The sequence below is a fragment of the Cibotium barometz genome, chromosome 55, assembly GCF_041138505.1.
Source record: "Cibotium barometz isolate CiBa-2024 chromosome 55, ASM4113850v1, whole genome shotgun sequence".
Taxonomy (NCBI): Eukaryota; Viridiplantae; Streptophyta; class Polypodiopsida; order Cyatheales; family Cibotiaceae; genus Cibotium; species Cibotium barometz.
In genome coordinates this window covers 24,939,716-24,956,378 of record NC_141100.1, presented here as the reverse complement: position 1 = coordinate 24,956,378, position 16,663 = coordinate 24,939,716, and the positions used below count along the sequence as shown (strand labels likewise).

The window sequence follows — 16,663 nt, the reverse complement described above, 5'->3', positions numbered from 1 at the left end:
TTGTGATGGAAGGTATATCATCCTCTTTGGGCAGGCATTAGATGTTTCCACAAGTCACACGCTTTCGAGCTTCAAAGTACATTTTGCCATGTCCTTTTCTCAAAAGCAATCATGTGTGACCTGTGAGAGAGCTATTGTCTTCATAGTCTAGTGAATTATTAAAGTCACCACATAAAAATGCATTTGTGACCCATGGATATGCTTGCAATTGTTGCCACATTGGAGCTCAGATTGCAGATGTTTGCAAAGCATGTCCAGTTGCAAACTCAAATATTTTACCATTCACCATACATTGGATGATCATCCATCTGCCTTGAGGATAATCATAGGCTAATTGAGGCTATAGCTCATGCCTAGCCAATATGGTAGCACCTGAAAAAGCATGATTACAAGCATAAAAGATGTGAAAACCCGCAAAGCAACCTTCCCTCCCAACAAAAGAATGTTGGTTGTGTTCTTGCAAGCAAACTATGTGCGGCTGAGTTCTATGTATGTAAGCCCAAATCAGCCTCCATTTATTTATTTGACAGAGGTCTTGTACATTATATGTCAAACACCTAAGTGATATACACATATTTACATGTTTTGTAATGGGAGCAACAGCTCTTTAAGTTTCCACCAACATAGCTGCTTGGCTCCCAGCATAGCCATGCTCAACATTAACCATAGCATCTAAATCACTTGCATTTCCAAGGTCATGCGCAACATTTGCAAGTAGTAGCGTTTGGGTTCGCTCATATAATGGATCATCCCTCACAATTGCTAACCAAAGTCGACCAACACCCATAACATCATTAGCTATTTCATTAGTGTGACGTCCACAAGTCCAAGCAACCTCTGTCCAATTGTGCGAGAAAATAGGTCTCGGTCTTGCCGTTTTTTTGGGGGTCAGCCAAGCATTTGTATCCTGCTTTTCTTTCTCCTTAGGTTTTGACATAGGAGAGCTAATGGATGCAACTTTCATTTTGCCTTTGTCCATGTTAACATTTGGGGCATGTTCTACATTTTTCCCCTTTTGGGGTTGCACTATTCCCACCAGAGTGTTCTCATTCAATTGCATTGCACAAGCTGGTGGTTGCAATAGCACAGTCGGACAGTCTGATTATTGCATATGACCAAATTTGCCACAAGTGAAGCAAGAGCCAGCGAATCTTCCCCATTTAAGTTTAAAAAAGACATCCCGGGAGGGCATGCCAATCATCTCAACATCAAAGGCAACATCTGGCAGTGTGGGTTTATCAGTATCCCACAATATGCAAAACTTATTGACATTTCCATTCGAGCGTGGGGGGCATACAACTTTGCCCAATGCTGCTGCCAAAAATGGTAGTGCAACTTGGCAATAAAGTGGGAGGTCAACTACCTCCACTCATACAGGCACACGCGCACACACACACACACATACAACACATAAGTACATACATATATATATGCCTCTAGTCTGCTGCAGAACAGGTCTTGAACAGTACAAAAGATACCATATTTTTCTGTGTATCCTCAACATAATGGGGTATCATCATTGTCATACTCATCATCAATGATCATTATCATCAACAGCAGCACTAGCAGCAGCACGTAACCTCGAATCTTGATTTAAGTTGTACTTTGAAACATTGCTTCCATATGAGGACTCAAAATATACTTGGTCATGGGCTAAATGCCCGACCACCTAATTTCCATACACTTGCATTTTTTTCTCTTATCAATTCCATCTCCTGATCCCAACGCCCACACTTCCATCCGCTGTGTTTGCAAGCCTTCAGAGCATGGTATTTCTTCTAAGCACAAAGATATATGCTTAGAAGGTCAAGATATGAAGTACAAATTATAGTAGCATCATGCATGTTGAAAGGGTCAAAAGTGCTGTTGTTTTCTCATGCATAGCCTATACAACGAGCTACAAAATCCTTACTCCCAGCCTCAGCACCCAAGAGTAGATGCATGCTTTGTGTATCAAGGCACGTTCACCTTATTATCCATGTCTACATGCATAAACCACTGTCCTGACTTTTTATCACTTTCCTAGAAACACGTGACTAGGTCAAGCTATATGATGTCAATGAGTTGCATAACTTTGAAAGAAAATGTCATCTGTTGCCGAAATAGGTTGTCCAAGCACCAAAAAACTCAGGACTTCCTCATAATCAAAAGATCCATACTTAGCTTGTTAAAGTGTGCACTCGCTTGGTTAGGGGATTGAAGTCCCAGCCGAAAGCGACGCATTGAATAAAAAGTGACGGGCTCCAGCCCATCGTGAAAAATCATCTCAAAAAAGATACATACACTCTCTTCTTACCATTTAAAAAGAAAGCCCTTGTTTCAGAATGAGAAGCCACACACTGCAGGTTTGCCAAAAAAAAAAAAACAGATGTTTATTCTGAAACATGGCACTTAGAACTGATACACAAATAATTAGTCCCAAGCACATATCCCCCACCCCCAAAGGTTAGGCCAACCACCTACTTGCAAAAGGGCTAAGGCATTACAGACACGATTTGATGCTCCTGCAGTTAGTGTTGGTGGTGACAACATTGGATAGATAGATACTATTTCCTGCATCACATACGTAGAAACAATTAAGATAAGCTAGCTAACCCAAAAACACACTTATGCAGTTTTTTGATGAAAGCATATTTTCACATCATCTCTGAGTAATAAAATACAATATTATATGTGCATCAGTCCAAAACATGAAATCTCCACTTATTTGGTATTCTGAACAAAAATAATATGCCAACATATTCAAGATTCAGGAAATTTATTTAAGGTTAAGTGACTGCCATCTGTGATGTTTGGGTGAGAGTATCCCTAAATAGATGTATGTATAGATTCCACAACACAACACACCACACATACACACACACACATTATATATACTGGTGAATGGGTTCAATAGAGAGACATTTTCAAGCTCCTGTACCGAGAGGAACAAAACTCAAGGGGACCATCTCTCTCTCAAACATTCCACTGCCCCCTTCTACCAGGGCTTTCACTTCCCCCTCCCCCTCCCAATTTGCTTCAATCCTTCTAAGCTCTGGCCTCACATGGATACTTGGCCACATTATATATAGCTTTCAACAATTCAAGATTGAGTGCTAGGCCCCATGTTTTGTTTCCAAAACCTGACAAGTGTATCCGTGTCTCCTTAAAAAACAAAGTTTTCCATTTTATATATGAGTTGACATTGAATTTAAAAACGTCCCCAAAAAATAATAAGCGTACAAGAGCCTCACCTACAAAAGAGCTGTAAGACTATATGATAAAAGATCCTAGAAACATGAAGTGTTAGAAAGCAGCAATAAGATCAAGAAACTCATTTGAGAATATCACACACATCTTCCACATCTGACATTTCTTCTCAGAAGCATGAAGGTGTTGATGGTGGTTCTCACCTGCAGTAAAGCTGAGATTGTTCCACAAGAGTGCCATAACATTGGAGCAAGGTCCTGAAACAATTCACGTTTCTGTACAACAGTAATGTTGTTAATTGTTAGAAGTCAAATAATGGATTTGTTAGACATATACATTAATTTAGTCCGAGGCAATTAGGCCTAGACCGGACATTATTCGTGTGTGCAGTCCGAGGCAATTAGGCCTAGACCGGACATTATTAATGTATATGTCTAACAGGATTCATATTTTTTTTGTCACAAATGAGTTACAAAGAGGCCATAAAAGACAATTTTTGACAAGAGAGGAAATTAATGTGATCTCTCTCTCTCTCTCTCTCTCCGAGCCAGACGGAGACCGAGAGCACCAAGCTACTAGACTCCTAGACTACATCAAAGGGAGATCACATTGATACGGGCTCGACATCAGCACCATATCCAGGAGCAGCTAGCTCACTTACACTCACACCCAGAGATTATGCTCCGAGGTATTTTTGCCTCGCCATCGCCTATGTATCACATATATCTCTCTCTCAGGAGCTGATGATACCTCACAAGAGGATCGGATGCACGGTATGCACCACAAGATAGGTGGAAGTTGTGATAGACCACGAGAGATATGTTGCACAACTCAAATGATACTCATTGTTGTAATGGAACCACCCAAGTGCATGCTTTTATAGGCATCAAGCCTCATCTTTTGACCTAGACCCTAATAAGGATTGTATACATCCTAAGGGGATGTTCACACCAATGGACACACTACTAGACTCCGACATACCCAACAAACCCCCCTTCGGAGTGATGGAGGCAATGTCAAGATAGCCTTCAATAGTCCTTGTACTCCAACACCAGCAAAGAAACAAGACACAGTCCTCGCTTCAAACGCTTCAAACTTCGAGGCTAGTAAGCATGGCTCAGAGGCCAGTGAGCATGGCTCAAAAGGCTCCGAGGCTCAGAAGCCACTGAGCATGCAGGCTATCCTAAACAACACTCATTCTTCCAGTATTGGCACGACTCCATATGAGGCAACATTTGGTCGCCGCTTCTCATCTCTTCTTACGAGGATGGTGTCACCATCATTGGAGGCAAACAAAACCAAGAAACAATTTCAGAGATTATTGAGTCCATGAAGGAGCACCTAGCCAAAGCACAGGAAGCATACACTAGGCAAGCCAACCAGTCTAGACGAGACGCCAACTACAAGGAGGGAGATTGGTATTTCTCTGAATCATAAAGCAACGGTTAAAGCAAGTGGACGAGCATTGTCCCAATGCTCTCTTTTCGAAGCTTTGGCAATTGCTCACTTCTGTGAAATGCATTTTCTAGATGCAGGATAAGAAGATCAACTACTTTGCCAAGTAACCTGAGGATTCCATGCTGAGTTTGTAAAAAGCAAGAAGTATCAATTACATTGGGCTTTGGAAGAAAAAATCTTCGGCTCAATATTGATGAAGGCCTTCTTATTCTACATATTCAAACTGAAAGGCTGAAGTCGTGCAAAAGGTGGCTTGAGACACTGTAGTAACATACTAGTAGCATGGCTGATACATAGATGCGACTTTAACGAAGTGCTGAAATCTAAGCTTGAATAAAATGCACTTGTGAGTCAAAAATCCGGGCCGCTTATAAAATGAGCAGTACATGCTACTTTGTGGATGGAATCTCGGTGTGCACGCAAAGAGAGATAATGAGTGAATGGATGGGATTTTCCCTAAGCTTGAATAGAAGTGATAGGGATTTGTATTTGGTGGGTCTTGGAAACATACTTGTGAGCCAGAAAACAGCAAGCCCATTGTCTACTGCATGCATACATAAGTACATCTCCCTCTCTCTCTCTCTCTCTCTCTCTCTCTCTCTCTCTCTCTCATGCGCCCATGTGTGTGTAGGGTAGAAATATGGAGGCACAACACAGCGTAGGGTTCTCTCTGCCATAGCCATAGTCAAACAACTAGTGAAAAAAACCCTTGGACACAAGCAGTGGCCTGATGAAAGGAGCGCCGGTGCAGCAGGGCTCTCTATTTAGCGGGTAAAGCGACCCCTGCTGATACAGTTTGGAAGGCCTACAATTGACTCTCTTCTCTCTCTCTCTCTCTCTCTCTCTCTCTCTCTCTCACACACACATGATTTATTCATTTTTGACATCCAGTTTACTCATTAAACACATGTTATCGCTGTTGTAGGAGGATTATCTATGATAATTGCAGCTCTTGTATGTCGAATGTTTTCTTTTGGACAGCAGATTTAGCTGTACACTCACTCACAGGTTCTCTCTCTCTAACACACACACACACACACACACACACACGTAGGATGACTTGTACGGAAACACGTGCCAACTGCCCCTGGTTGCAGGTGCGGCCAATTATTTAAAGTGCAAGCTAACCTTGGAGAGATCGAGGAGTGCGTTCTCGCGCTGTTCAGGGATGATGAGCTCCAACACCAGCTGCTCCGCGCTGGCCATCCTACGATCCTTGCTGCTGCTGTTGCTGCTGCCCTGTAGCAGAGCCGTTGACATGCGTTCGGGGGAAGACGAGAGCATCATCACATCATCAGTCCATGGTGTCCCCTACACAGTTGGGAACGTTGGGCGAGCTAGCCGGCCGCCCGCTGGTTGCTTGGCGCCCAAGTCTGAAACGTGCCTCGAACATGTATAAATTTTCATTTTCCAATATATAACGTGGGTTTTTTTTAAATAAATGTGGTTTTTTGTTTTGTTGGTCAACTAGGCACATATGTGCCCCATTAAACTCGAACGACCAAACGCTTGTGTCACTAGTTTTGACAAATAAAGGTCTCGTCATAGACAAAAACGTTGTTTGCTGCCTTCGTCATAAGTATACATAGTATATAAGTGTGAACGCATGACCAAAGATTCAATCTACAACTTAGAATGAAGTTAGCGGTCAATATCAAAAGAAGAAGAGCATATACATATGTATATACATATATATACAAACTCATATACATATATATGCACGGTTACTATGTATATATGTATGTATGTATGTCTACATACATACATGGATGATGTATGCATGCTTATATACATGCATGCATACTCACATACATATGTATGTATGTGTGTCTATATACATACATAAAAGACTATTTGGATATATTTATGCATGCATATATACATACACACACATGCATACATATACATATGTATGTATGTATAATACATATATACATATGTATGTATGTATAATACATATATACATATGTATGTATGTATAATACATATATACATATACATATGTATTATATCTATACACACAAATGCATACATATGCATGTGTGTGTGTGTGTGTGTGTGTGTAGTGTAGTGTAGTGTAGTCGAAAAAAAATCTAGATGTACTTAGCTGTATATATTATCCCAATCGTTAAGTAAAGCAAAAGGCTACTCACTATTAAATTGTGCTTTTTTGAAACCTCCATCAAGGAAACTCTCTTCAAAGAGAATTGTACACAAAATTTCCACCAAGTTTGCCTCCTTGATCAATGAATGTCTACGTGGTTACGTCGTGGGCCCTAATCAACTCTGGCCACTAGTAATTGGGTAATCATGGTAGGTGTATTTGAGATATTCATGTACCAACTCACCACACCTAGCTTATCATCTCACCATGATATGTAGGCAAAGTATGTAGAAAGCTTAGTTGGTTAATCATATTTTGTTGTACTTAGTTTATAGTTATGTCAACTAGTGTTACTGAGTCTCGTATAACTTAATTGATTATTGTTCTATTTGGTTTAATGCATTCTCCCAATGTGTCTCCACACTTTAAATTTGCATAAGGATCGATTAAGTCTTGTATAACTTAATCAATCCTTGTGCTTATTTGGTTTAATACATTCTCCTAATGTGTTTCTGCACTTCCAATCTGCTTATTTGATTTAAAACATTCTCCCAATGTGTTTCCACACTTCCATGTTAGTACTAGAGCAAGGTTCGTTAAGTCAAAGTGTAACGTCCCTCCCAAGCCATGTATGTATGTGTCTCTTCTTTTAATATAGATTTCAATAAGAAAAGAGAGTGTAATTAGAAAGAGTGAGACAATAAGGCTAGAAACATTAGAAAAGTGTTAGAATAAAAATATTAGCTCCAAAAATTCAAAAGAAATAAGAACATAAGAAAGAGATAAGTATCCCCAAAAATAGAATTTCGATTTTAGGTGATGAGAGGTCATATTTAGAGTACTTTTACACATTTAGAGTCCATGCATACTAAAAATGTGGAAAAACAACGCATTTCTAAAGATAGTGCGTTTGCGGCTATATACAGACGTTTTTGCCTATTCTGCCCGCGTTGGTTTGTAGACCAGATGCCTTCCCGTTCTTTTGACTGGTTATATGACCATATTCTGAGTTTTTATCAGAGAGTTATGGCCAAAACAATTTGCTGTTTCTGTCAGGGTCTCTACATAGAGAAAACTGTGAGAAGACAGCAAGTAGCCTCAAGGTAATCCTAGAGTTTGAGATGCATATATCCCTTCATTCTTATCTAATATCTCAGAAAAAAAGCTTAGATTGCTAGTCTTTCGGAGGAAGAGACCAAAACTCCATAGCTTTTCTTGTAGAGAAAGAATAGTAGACCGTAGTCCTGTTAGAGAAGGTTATTTTGCCATAGATCTTAGAAAGAGAGAAGAATCACAATATGAGTAAGAGGAGATAAAGCTTGGAGATTATTGGATGATTTCAATCAAAGGACAAGGTATTAGAAGACTCTATTCTCATATGTCAAGTTCTAAAGCTCTTGTTAACAAGCAAGGACAACGAGATAAACGATAAATTTCTACAAGGTATATACATATTTTGTTTTTCAATTACATATCATTTTCCTAGGGGTTGAGGTATGGCCCCGGCTTCTCTATTGATTGTTACAGTGATCTATTTGATTGATTTACCATTTAAAGTTTGTATTCTTTTAAACAACAGCATATGTCTTAATAAAGAATAAATCTCAAGTTGAAATGCTAAAATCTGTGTGAGAAAAGGATTGTTTTCTTAAGAAAGTAACATGGATTGTAGTCCTATGGTTTAGTGAGTAAATAGATTGCTATCTTGGTTAAATTAAGGTACAGGTATAACTTCTCCCTGCCTTGACGCTGCCCCGTTCTTGTGCTTGTATAGCCGGACGGCGGAGACGTTAGTAAGGCCCGGAGTTGGCCCATGGTATCCCTCATACCATTGGGAGAATGAGGTTTGCCGATTGAGGCAAGTGATTGTGATGATGCTGCCTAGTTCTGAGGGCCCAGGCTAGTGCGGTGAATTAGCCCACCCTAGTGCGCAGACATCCCTCTGAGGGGCGGGAGGATCGAGCGATGGAGCCTGAGAGGGCGACAGGCCGGCTTGAGTCCTCGCCAGCGGCCGACGATGAGGTGTATGGTCCCGTAGGGTTTTGCCCAGCATGTGGAGGCTGGAAGGCCGAATTCTAGATCATCGGCGGTATAAAGGAAAAGAATAAGAGAGCCAGTTTGGCTTGTATGAAATTGATTCATGTTTAAACTTTGTTTTTATAAATCTTATCTTTGGCATTATTGTATTGTGGAAAAAGGCAAGGGCTGTTTTAATAAACCTTGTGAAAGGGCCTTAATTAAGGAACATGTTTGTTTATGTCAAACAGTGTGGTAGGATTAATTAGAAAACAAATTGACGCGTGAGTAGGGTGGAAAGTGGGAGGATGGAATGCCCCGATGGCACCATCCTACGGACGGGTGGACCCGATTAGTCGGGTAGCTTTCCAACATATTAAGTGAAAGCCCTACGTTAGATAAATAGGTTCTCGGGCAACTCTATTCTAGAAGACTAGGCCAGCGGCTGTGCCTTGCATGGATGAGAAAAAAAGCGTTGCCTCTAGAAATCAAGTCTTGTAGTTGCCCAATTTATGTGATCAATTACCCTATGGGTGATTTGATTTTAGAAGACCACGCTTCCCCTGCGGGATAGAACTAGGTCTTACCTATGAATCGTATCCTTGAATCTCTGCATGGTCAAGGTGTCGATGAGTAGGAAATTTTCTCTAAGATAAGACTTAGCGGGCTATCTTAAGCGTTTCCCCTATTTGTGGAAGGGGGGGAATCTTACAAGTGGTATCAGAGCCGATCTTAGTTCCTAGGATTTGTTTTTCAAAGGTTAACTATCAAAGGGATTAAAACAAGTGATTGTTTATCATATGAGGACGAATCAATCATCTCTACTGGCCATAGAAGTGATTTGAATATCCTCACATGTTGAGACAATCATCTTATGAAATTGTGCTTGTATCTTGGGGGTGCACACGCAAGATATTTGTACAATAAATTTGAGAAATAAGATTGGGGAGAAAACCTTTTGTGAGGAAAAATATAGGGTGATCAAATTAAGAAACTAGTGAGAGATTGAATGACTAGAAGGATAGACTGAATGACTAGAAGGATAGACCAAAACTTTGTTTTGAGAAATTTTCAAGATATCTCATTAATTTGTGTATTATAAATTATTAAGATTATAACTCCATTAAGGTTTGAATAGTTGACATGTGAATGCCATCCATTGGATGCTTTAGACTAGGACAATCATCCAAGATTTTGAACCCATCTTAGACAAACATGGGTCTCGAATGTGTAATTCCCAAAGGATCATGCTCTTAGATGTGTTAATCCCAAGATACCAGATGTGTAATTATCAAAAAAATGAAGATCTCAGATGTATTAATCCTGATTGCCTTCAAATGTGGTGCTATGATAAGTATTTGATAGTTTTGAACTTTTAATGGATATAATGAAAGAAGCAAGCTCACTCTTGCTCGCGTCTAAAAATCGTAAGAAATGCCAAATTAGTTGGAAGCACTGTTGTCAATCTAACCACTGGAGCTAGAATTAGACGCCATGAAATTACACCTTTGTGAAAGGTTTTGTCTTCTAGGATTTCGAGAGGATAAAATGAATGAATTTTTGGAGCTAACCCAAGAAGGGAAGACCCTAAAAGAATATCACCAAACTTTTGTTAAACTTCTCCGATTTGCTCTAGAGATGGATGAGGTAACTCTTCTCCATCGATTCATTTGGAAGCTTAATCTATCTTTGAATAACCTCATCAAGAATGTGAAACCATCCTCTATTTCAGAAGCCATAATTATAGCCAGAGACTGTGATAAAGTTTTTTTGTATAAGAAGTGTCGAGAAGGACATGAGTCCTTCCATGTTAATCAAGAAGAGGTCTCGTAATGCAAGAGGAACGTCTAGCTCACCCCTAGCTACAAGGAATCATGAGCTAGAGCAAAAATTAGGTCAAGAAATAGGGATAGCAGGGTTAAAGATAACCGAATTCAACAAGTATTTCTATGAGTAAATAGAAGAGGATTGGTGCAAGATTTATGTGAAGTAATGTGCATGATGAATAGAGGTATTCTACAAGACGATACTAAGATTATGAAATTGCTATCATAGGTTAGATTGCGTAAAGAATTGATTTCCTTACATTTTTCCATGAAAATTTGTTAAGTACCATATTACATGGGGGTATAGAATAAGGATTTCGAAGGTTCATATCATATGAGAGGTATATGGATGCATGAATTTAGGATAATAAGGCCTATTAACTTTAGAATGATAGACATTTTGGAGGCACAACAAAATGAGCCAAGCACATGAAATAAATGAATCTTTAAGAACAATGTTTAGATAAAAGAAGATTTTTACCTAGTGGTGGGGACACCAATTTGAAAGAGACAAGAGGATTTACTTAGATACTTCCCTGGCTCGCGAGATGAGGACATCTCGAATCTTTTAAGTGGGGGAGATTGTAACGTCCCTCCCAAGCCATGTATGTATGTGTCTCTTCTTTTAATATAGATTTCAATAAGAAAAGAGAGTGTAATTAGAAAGAGTGAGACAATAAGGCTAGAAACATTAGAAAAGTGTTAGAATAAAAATATTAGCTCCAAAAATTCAAAAGAAATAAGAACATAAGAAAGAGATAAGTATCCCCAAAAATAGAATTTCGATTTTAGGTGATGAGAGGTCATATTTAGAGTACTTTTACACATTTAGAGTCCATGCATACTAAAAATGTGGAAAAACAACGCATTTCTAAAGATAGTGCGTTTGCGGCTATATACAGACGTTTTTGCCTATTCTGCCCGCGTTGGTTTGTAGACCAGATGCCTTCCCGTTCTTTTGACTGGTTATATGACCATATTCTGAGTTTTTATCAGAGAGTTATGGCCAAAACAATTTGCTGTTTCTGTCAGGGTCTCTACATAGAGAAAACTGTGAGAAGACAGCAAGTAGCCTCAAGGTAATCCTAGAGTTTGAGATGCATATATCCCTTCATTCTTATCTAATATCTCAGAAAAAAAGCTTAGATTGCTAGTCTTTCGGAGGAAGAGACCAAAACTCCATAGCTTTTCTTGTAGAGAAAGAATAGTAGACCGTAGTCCTGTTAGAGAAGGTTATTTTGCCATAGATCTTAGAAAGAGAGAAGAATCACAATATGAGTAAGAGGAGATAAAGCTTGGAGATTATTGGATGATTTCAATCAAAGGACAAGGTATTAGAAGACTCTATTCTCATATGTCAAGTTCTAAAGCTCTTGTTAACAAGCAAGGACAACGAGATAAACGATAAATTTCTACAAGGTATATACATATTTTGTTTTTCAATTACATATCATTTTCCTAGGGGTTGAGGTATGGCCCCGGCTTCTCTATTGATTGTTACAGTGATCTATTTGATTGATTTACCATTTAAAGTTTGTATTCTTTTAAACAACAGCATATGTCTTAATAAAGAATAAATCTCAAGTTGAAATGCTAAAATCTGTGTGAGAAAAGGATTGTTTTCTTAAGAAAGTAACATGGATTGTAGTCCTATGGTTTAGTGAGTAAATAGATTGCTATCTTGGTTAAATTAAGGTACAGGTATAACTTCTCCCTGCCTTGACGCTGCCCCGTTCTTGTGCTTGTATAGCCGGACGGCGGAGACGTTAGTAAGGCCCGGAGTTGGCCCATGGTATCCCTCATACCATTGGGAGAATGAGGTTTGCCGATTGAGGCAAGTGATTGTGATGATGCTGCCTAGTTCTGAGGGCCCAGGCTAGTGCGGTGAATTAGCCCACCCTAGTGCGCAGACATCCCTCTGAGGGGCGGGAGGATCGAGCGATGGAGCCTGAGAGGGCGACAGGCCGGCTTGAGTCCTCGCCAGCGGCCGACGATGAGGTGTATGGTCCCGTAGGGTTTTGCCCAGCATGTGGAGGCTGGAAGGCCGAATTCTAGATCATCGGCGGTATAAAGGAAAAGAATAAGAGAGCCAGTTTGGCTTGTATGAAATTGATTCATGTTTAAACTTTGTTTTTATAAATCTTATCTTTGGCATTATTGTATTGTGGAAAAAGGCAAGGGCTGTTTTAATAAACCTTGTGAAAGGGCCTTAATTAAGGAACATGTTTGTTTATGTCAAACAGTGTGGTAGGATTAATTAGAAAACAAATTGACGCGTGAGTAGGGTGGAAAGTGGGAGGATGGAATGCCCCGATGGCACCATCCTACGGACGGGTGGACCCGATTAGTCGGGTAGCTTTCCAACATATTAAGTGAAAGCCCTACGTTAGATAAATAGGTTCTCGGGCAACTCTATTCTAGAAGACTAGGCCAGCGGCTGTGCCTTGCATGGATGAGAAAAAAAGCGTTGCCTCTAGAAATCAAGTCTTGTAGTTGCCCAATTTATGTGATCAATTACCCTATGGGTGATTTGATTTTAGAAGACCACGCTTCCCCTGCGGGATAGAACTAGGTCTTACCTATGAATCGTATCCTTGAATCTCTGCATGGTCAAGGTGTCGATGAGTAGGAAATTTTCTCTAAGATAAGACTTAGCGGACTATCTTAAGCGTTTCCCCTATTTGTGGAAGGGGGGGAACCTTACACAAAGCAAGGTTCTAGGTTAACGTAAATCACACTATGGATTTTGTTGATTTAGCCGTTCTCCCTATTTTGTTAGTATATGAAGGAACTATGAAGCTTCTTAATTTCTCTTTTTAATCTATCTTAAGAGAAATTTTATAATTTCTCTGAATATTTTATAAATTTTAATTACAAATTTTAATATTAGCAAATTGTTTGCTAATATTGAGTTAACTACCTTTCTCTATTTATGAGAGATGTTGCTATAACATGATGATATTTTGAGTAAACTTTTTCTTGTTTGGTTGAATATACTTTAGGCTATGCATAGAGATTTGTTTGTGGGATATTAGAGAGTGCCATTATTTGTTTTTCATCCCATATTATTAGTTAATTAATTTGAGTTATAATGTTTTTATGAGTCAAGACAGTGAGCCTTTCATAATTTTTGTTAAAGAGATCCCATAGACACAAATTTTTTTGGGTATTTTATCTTATATAGCTCCTTTATTGCAACATATCTCATCCAATTGGGCTACTCTCTATCCAAAATCACATGTTAATTGATTTTTCTGAGCTAGCTTATAATGAGAAAAAATCTTTTTGTTCGGCCTTCTACTAAGTTAGAGCTATTTGTTCTTCAAATTTTAGCAGCTTGAGTTATTACATTTTGAAACTTACAATTAGTTGACTACTTCAAAATAGCCCATTGTGATACACTATTTCTCATGGCATACATTAGAGCACTTTTGCACGAGTGTAAGCATAGCCTTCATGCTTCTTACAAACTTTCAAGGCATTGGGTATCTGTTAGCACAAGAGATTTACCAACTTTGTTGAAAAGGATAAAAGTTGTCTTAACTTTTTCCCAACATTTTGGAGAGCCTCTTTGTGTAGTTTTTTTGTTGCCTATCTTAGACAACTTTTTCCAATCTTCACAAGGTAACATTGAAATTTTGGTTCTTTGAGCTTGGATGTGAAGATGTATATTGGTCGTTCACATGATCAAGAACATGTTCATTGACAAAGGTTATGGGAAGTGGTCTCATGTGATAAGACCAATTGGTGTAGGCAAACACCTACTAATTTAAGAAGGATGCAAGTAGATAAAATAGCTAGTGTTGTACTTACAATGGTTCTAACTGAAGAACAAAATCACATTGATAAACAATATGATCAAGCTCTAAGCTTAATTTCTCTTTCAATGAAAAGGAACATTGTGCCACAAATCAAGCATGTAAAGAGAGTAAACGATGCATGGGACATCTTAGAAAGGATGTATTTGGTCAAAAAAACAATGCTCAAGTGATATACCTTTAATAAGAGCTTGCTAATATTAAGATGAAAAAAGGGGGGATTATGTGTTTGTTGATTATGTCACACCAAGATTTGTCACTAAGATTCAAGATCTTAGAGATTAATAGCTAAGCATTGATGAGGAAGTTAATGGTAGGCACACTTAGTCACTTAAATGCTTAATAGGTTTCCTCCTTCCTAGTCTAATTTTGTTACCATTGTCTCACTTAGAGGTAAACAAGGACATTTTAAAGAGCTTGTTGGCTTAATTTTATAAGGAAGAAAGAAGAGCAAGACATTGCTGAAGCAAACTTTAATCAGTTGTGTCAAAAGGAAAGAAGTATCTCTAGTAAAGAGTCGAATGCAAAATGGAAACTAGTCCATAGTGCATCAAATTAGTACACCAAAAAGGGTAAATGCCATTATTGCAGAGAGTCTGGGCATTTCATAAGTGAATCTAAGAAATTGATTATTGCAAAGAGTTTGGACATTTCATTAGTGAATGTAAGAAGTAGATTGCCAAAGAGAAGAAGAGGAAGAAGCATAATGGTCATCTTGTGGAAGAGAAAGATGATGAAGTGGAATCATGAGGCAAACACAATAAACAAGTGGAATCATGAGGTGGATCTTGGAGCACAACAAACTCGTGGAATTTCCTCTCTATGGAAGAGTTCACAAGTGTGTCATCAAATTTGGATCATGGGATTTTGCAAAGTGCAAGTGATGCCCATGAACTTCAATTCGAAGTTCTCATGCATGTAATTTAGCCCATGCAGTCATAGGATAGTTTATCCTACACGGCCCAAAAAAATTGTCTATATCTTCATCTCTAGCCACCTCTTGTGCTTCAAGTTTGGAAAGTGTTCAGCCCAAATAGCTTATTAAAACACTTAAATTTGATTAGCTTATTCACAGTAGAACACGGGCAACCAATTAAAATTATTGGCAATGTTAATTATGCATTAATGAACTATGTTTTTCATGATATTGAGCCTCAAACATATGACCAAGAAAAGAAGAATGCATAATGGGAAGCTGCCATTGTAGAAAGAATATGATTATGACATGATAATTCATTTAATATAGATAGACCAAAAGCCAAGAACATTTTGGGCACCACTTGGGTCTTTAAGACCATGTAGATGTAGACGGTACAATTGATAAGTAGAAAGCCCACCTTGTAGCAAAGGGATATACACAAGAAGAAGGGATTCATTTTGAGGAAACTTATGCTTCTATATCCAAGATGATGACATCCGAATACTTGTATGCATTGCAAATCATCGTGGCTTAAAAATGTATCAATGGATATCAAGTTGGCTTTCTTAAATGGTGATCTATGTGGAGCAGCCATGTGGTTTTTAGGTTCTAGAAGGTACGCATGCAAGCTTAAGAGAGCACTTCATGGGCTCAAGCAAGTTATAAGAGCTTTGTATCTTAAAATATATACATAATTTTGGCTAAAGGGATTCACCAATAGTCCCATTGAGTCTACACTCTATGTAGATGTGTGGATGGGGCAAATTTGGTGATTGTTATTCTTTATGTAGATGTGTGGATGATATTATTCTCTCTGTAAACAATGAAGAGAGGATTGCAATATTAAAGGATTATTTTTCTTCTACATTTGATATGAAAGATTTGGGTTTAATGCATTATTGCTTGGGAATCGAATTTTGACAAACCAAGGAAGGTATATTTATGCTAAGTTTCCTAATATCTACAAGTAACAGTGTGGCTTATAATACAAGAAAGTAGATGATTTGCACTTGCTTGCTTACTCATATCTAGATTGGGTAGATGATATAGAAAGTAGATGATTTGCACTTAGGTTCGTACCAGACCCACTATTAAAGTCTGGTCCAAGAGAGGGGGAATGCTGGAAAAACAATCCCCCCCCCCTCCCCATGGTTGCACTATAGAAGCTATGATGGAGGCTTGAATACTGTTGGGGTATCAGATTTCTTGGCAACAATCTTGCTTCTTGTTATTAGAGGATGAAAGATGGGAGTTTTTATGTAAAATTTTGAATGAGGTGGAGAAAGAGTAGTAAGTGGTATTCTGGCCTTGATTGTATGAAAACTTTTGAATA

General features: G+C 38.7%; 1 protein-coding gene across 2 annotated transcripts in view; it reads right to left on the bottom strand.

The window, feature by feature from the left end:
- LOC147607540 (uncharacterized) overlaps positions 1-6,019 on the bottom strand; it is a 31,530-nt gene extending 25,511 nt beyond the window's left edge. The window contains exons 1-4 of one of the 2 annotated variants that reach the window (XM_086790317.1): positions 5,776-6,019; positions 3,393-3,464; positions 2,464-2,553; positions 2,297-2,339 (exon numbers count right to left, since the gene is read on the bottom strand). In XM_086790317.1, the coding sequence (XP_086646443.1) occupies positions 2,297-2,339; positions 2,464-2,553; positions 3,393-3,464; positions 5,776-5,934 (364 nt within the window). In that variant the 5' untranslated portion in view covers positions 5,935-6,019. The remainder of the gene's footprint in view (positions 1-2,296; positions 2,340-2,463; positions 2,554-3,392; positions 3,465-5,775) is intronic. The other variant, XM_086790318.1, reaches the window with a different exon arrangement.
- Positions 6,020-16,663: the final 10,644 nt, after the last annotated feature.